This window comes from Chaetura pelagica, unplaced genomic scaffold (genome assembly GCF_000747805.2).
Source record: "Chaetura pelagica isolate M959 unplaced genomic scaffold, ChaPel_1.0 scaffold914, whole genome shotgun sequence".
NCBI classification, from domain to species: domain Eukaryota; kingdom Metazoa; phylum Chordata; class Aves; order Apodiformes; family Apodidae; genus Chaetura; species Chaetura pelagica.
In genome coordinates, this window is record NW_009953061.1 from 260,655 (window position 1) to 262,801 (window position 2,147).

Genomic DNA, 2,147 nt, shown 5'->3' on the forward strand with positions numbered 1-2,147 from the left:
AGCCCCCCAGCCGAAAGCAGAGCTTGTCACGCAGGGGTCCCAGAGCCGTGGGCACCAGCCCTCAGTTCACGCACCTGCTCACATCCTTGGACACCGCTGCTGTGGCACTGCACGGTCCCTGTGCCGCTGCCGGCACCCCGTGCTGCTCCAAGGTCCTGAGAAGGACCACAGGGCTCATCGCCCTGCTGCTGGCAGAAGGGGTGAGGCAGAAAAACGTGTTCCAGCCGGGGGCACTGCGGATGCTTTGCAGCTCTAATAGCTCCCTCCACTTGCCCCTGTCCATCTGCAAGCAGGACCAAATTCGGTGTCTCCAGGGATGGGATTTTTTACTGTGTTCCATGGCCCAGGGCTGTAGCTTCCCCGGGTGGTGCCCAGGCACCTGCAGCAGTGTCAGAGCCCCTGCCACTCGGCTCCACCAGCCATGGACACCTGAGAGCACTGCAGGGGGTGAGCTGGCCAGCTCCTGTGCCCCATCCAGACCTCAGCTGCTTCCACCCACCAGCTGAGGCATCAACAGTGGGGAGAAAGTTGCAGGTTCTTTCTAAGAATCAGTTCGTGGTGCCCTTGTAATTAGGATGGTTCATTAGTGCATTAGCCTTGCAACTTACCTGTTGGTTTGATCTCAACAACTTGTATCGCAGCCTAATGCACTGCAGCTTATAACAGATTTAGGAACAACAGGGGGTTACTTCCTCATTAGGTTCTGTTGAGGAAGAGAGGAGCCCCAGGCATGGCAGCTGGGACACGTGCTAGGGAAGAGGGAGCCATGTCAGGGAGAAAAACAAAATGAACTTGGAAGATGGGGGGGGAATTTAGGATGAGGCTTTAGTTCCACCAGTGGTGACATATGGTCCCCTATCAATTATCATCAGTATAAGCAAGGGGGTGGGAAGAGCATGTGCTGCCCTCTGCTTTGGAGTTTGACTGCAGGCTGGCTCATGCTCCCAGGGTGGAAAATAAGCACCACAAAGCAGGATCTGCAATGCACCCAGCAGGTCCCAAAACCACATTGCACCATCCTCAGAGCCAGTGTCTCTCTGTGTAGGGCTAGTGCCTCCCTTCCACCACCATCACCCATGCAGGAACCAAGGCCTGGCCACCACCTAGGTGGGCAGAGCCCACAGGGCTTGTCCTTACTGTGGACTAAAAAGCAGTGGCTGGGCTTGGCTTGAGCAGAAGAGAAGCTCCCATGGTGCTTACACAACACGAGGGACTGACACCTGGTGGGTGTGGATTTCTAAGCCTCTGGAGAAGCTGCTGTGCTAATTTATAAACTCCCTAGGATTCTTGAACATCGCTAATCTGCTATTACTATCTCCTCAGCCACCACAAAATGCCTCTGGCTTGGCATGTCCAGCACAAGCACCGAAAGGGCTGTCCCTGTGCCACCTGGGTCCATGCAGTGCCCCAAGGGGATTTACGTTCTTCCCCTGCAGGCCCCCATGCACCCACCCAAGCCCTCCTGGAGCCTTTAGGCAAATGCCAGGCCCAGCTCCAGGTGCAGCTCACCTGAAAAACCTCATCTAATGAAGGGCAGTGCCACAGGAAGATGCAAGCTTCACATGAGCCCCTTCCCCTGGCTGGATTACACAGGCCACCTCCTGAAATTGGGGATTTGCCATCAAGAAACCCAATCAGGAGAGAGGCGAAGCTTTTAAAAAATATATGAGGGCTTTCAAGTGTATTTGTTCTAATTACCCAGCTGACAGCTCAGGGTAGGAGGAGGAATTCATTGGGGTATTACTGCCACAAAATATCTGTAATTGAATCATTCCAGACAATAAAGCAGAGGTGCAGGTCACAGACAGCACATCGGTCCTCCTGTACCAGCCCCCCAACACCCCTCACTGCTGCACCACAATAAAAACACACCGATACCAGGAGATACAGCTCTAATAGCAGCCTGTCACCACCAATGGAAACACACGTGTGTTATCTGCGCCTGTCACCCGCACGCAGAGCAGGGACCACTGAGCAGACCTGGGGATAATGAGTTCCTACTGTGGTTTGGTTCCCTGTGAGGTGCAAAGGCCTTTCCTGGGCAGGGGGTGCAGCTCTCCTGCGCAGGACCCCCCCAGTGGGTTGTTCCCCAGCTCTTCCAGCCCTGGCTGTGGTGACAGCACAGTGGTGGTGCAGGATGGGTCACA

General features: G+C 55.0%; 1 protein-coding gene across 1 annotated transcript in view; it reads right to left on the reverse strand.

The window, feature by feature from the left end:
• CELSR3 (cadherin, EGF LAG seven-pass G-type receptor 3) overlaps positions 1-178 on the reverse strand; it is a 42,953-nt gene extending 42,775 nt beyond the window's left edge. The window contains 1 exon segment of the mRNA XM_009996677.1: positions 83-178. Within this exon segment, the coding sequence (XP_009994979.1) occupies positions 83-178 (96 nt within the window).
• Positions 179-2,147: the final 1,969 nt, after the last annotated feature.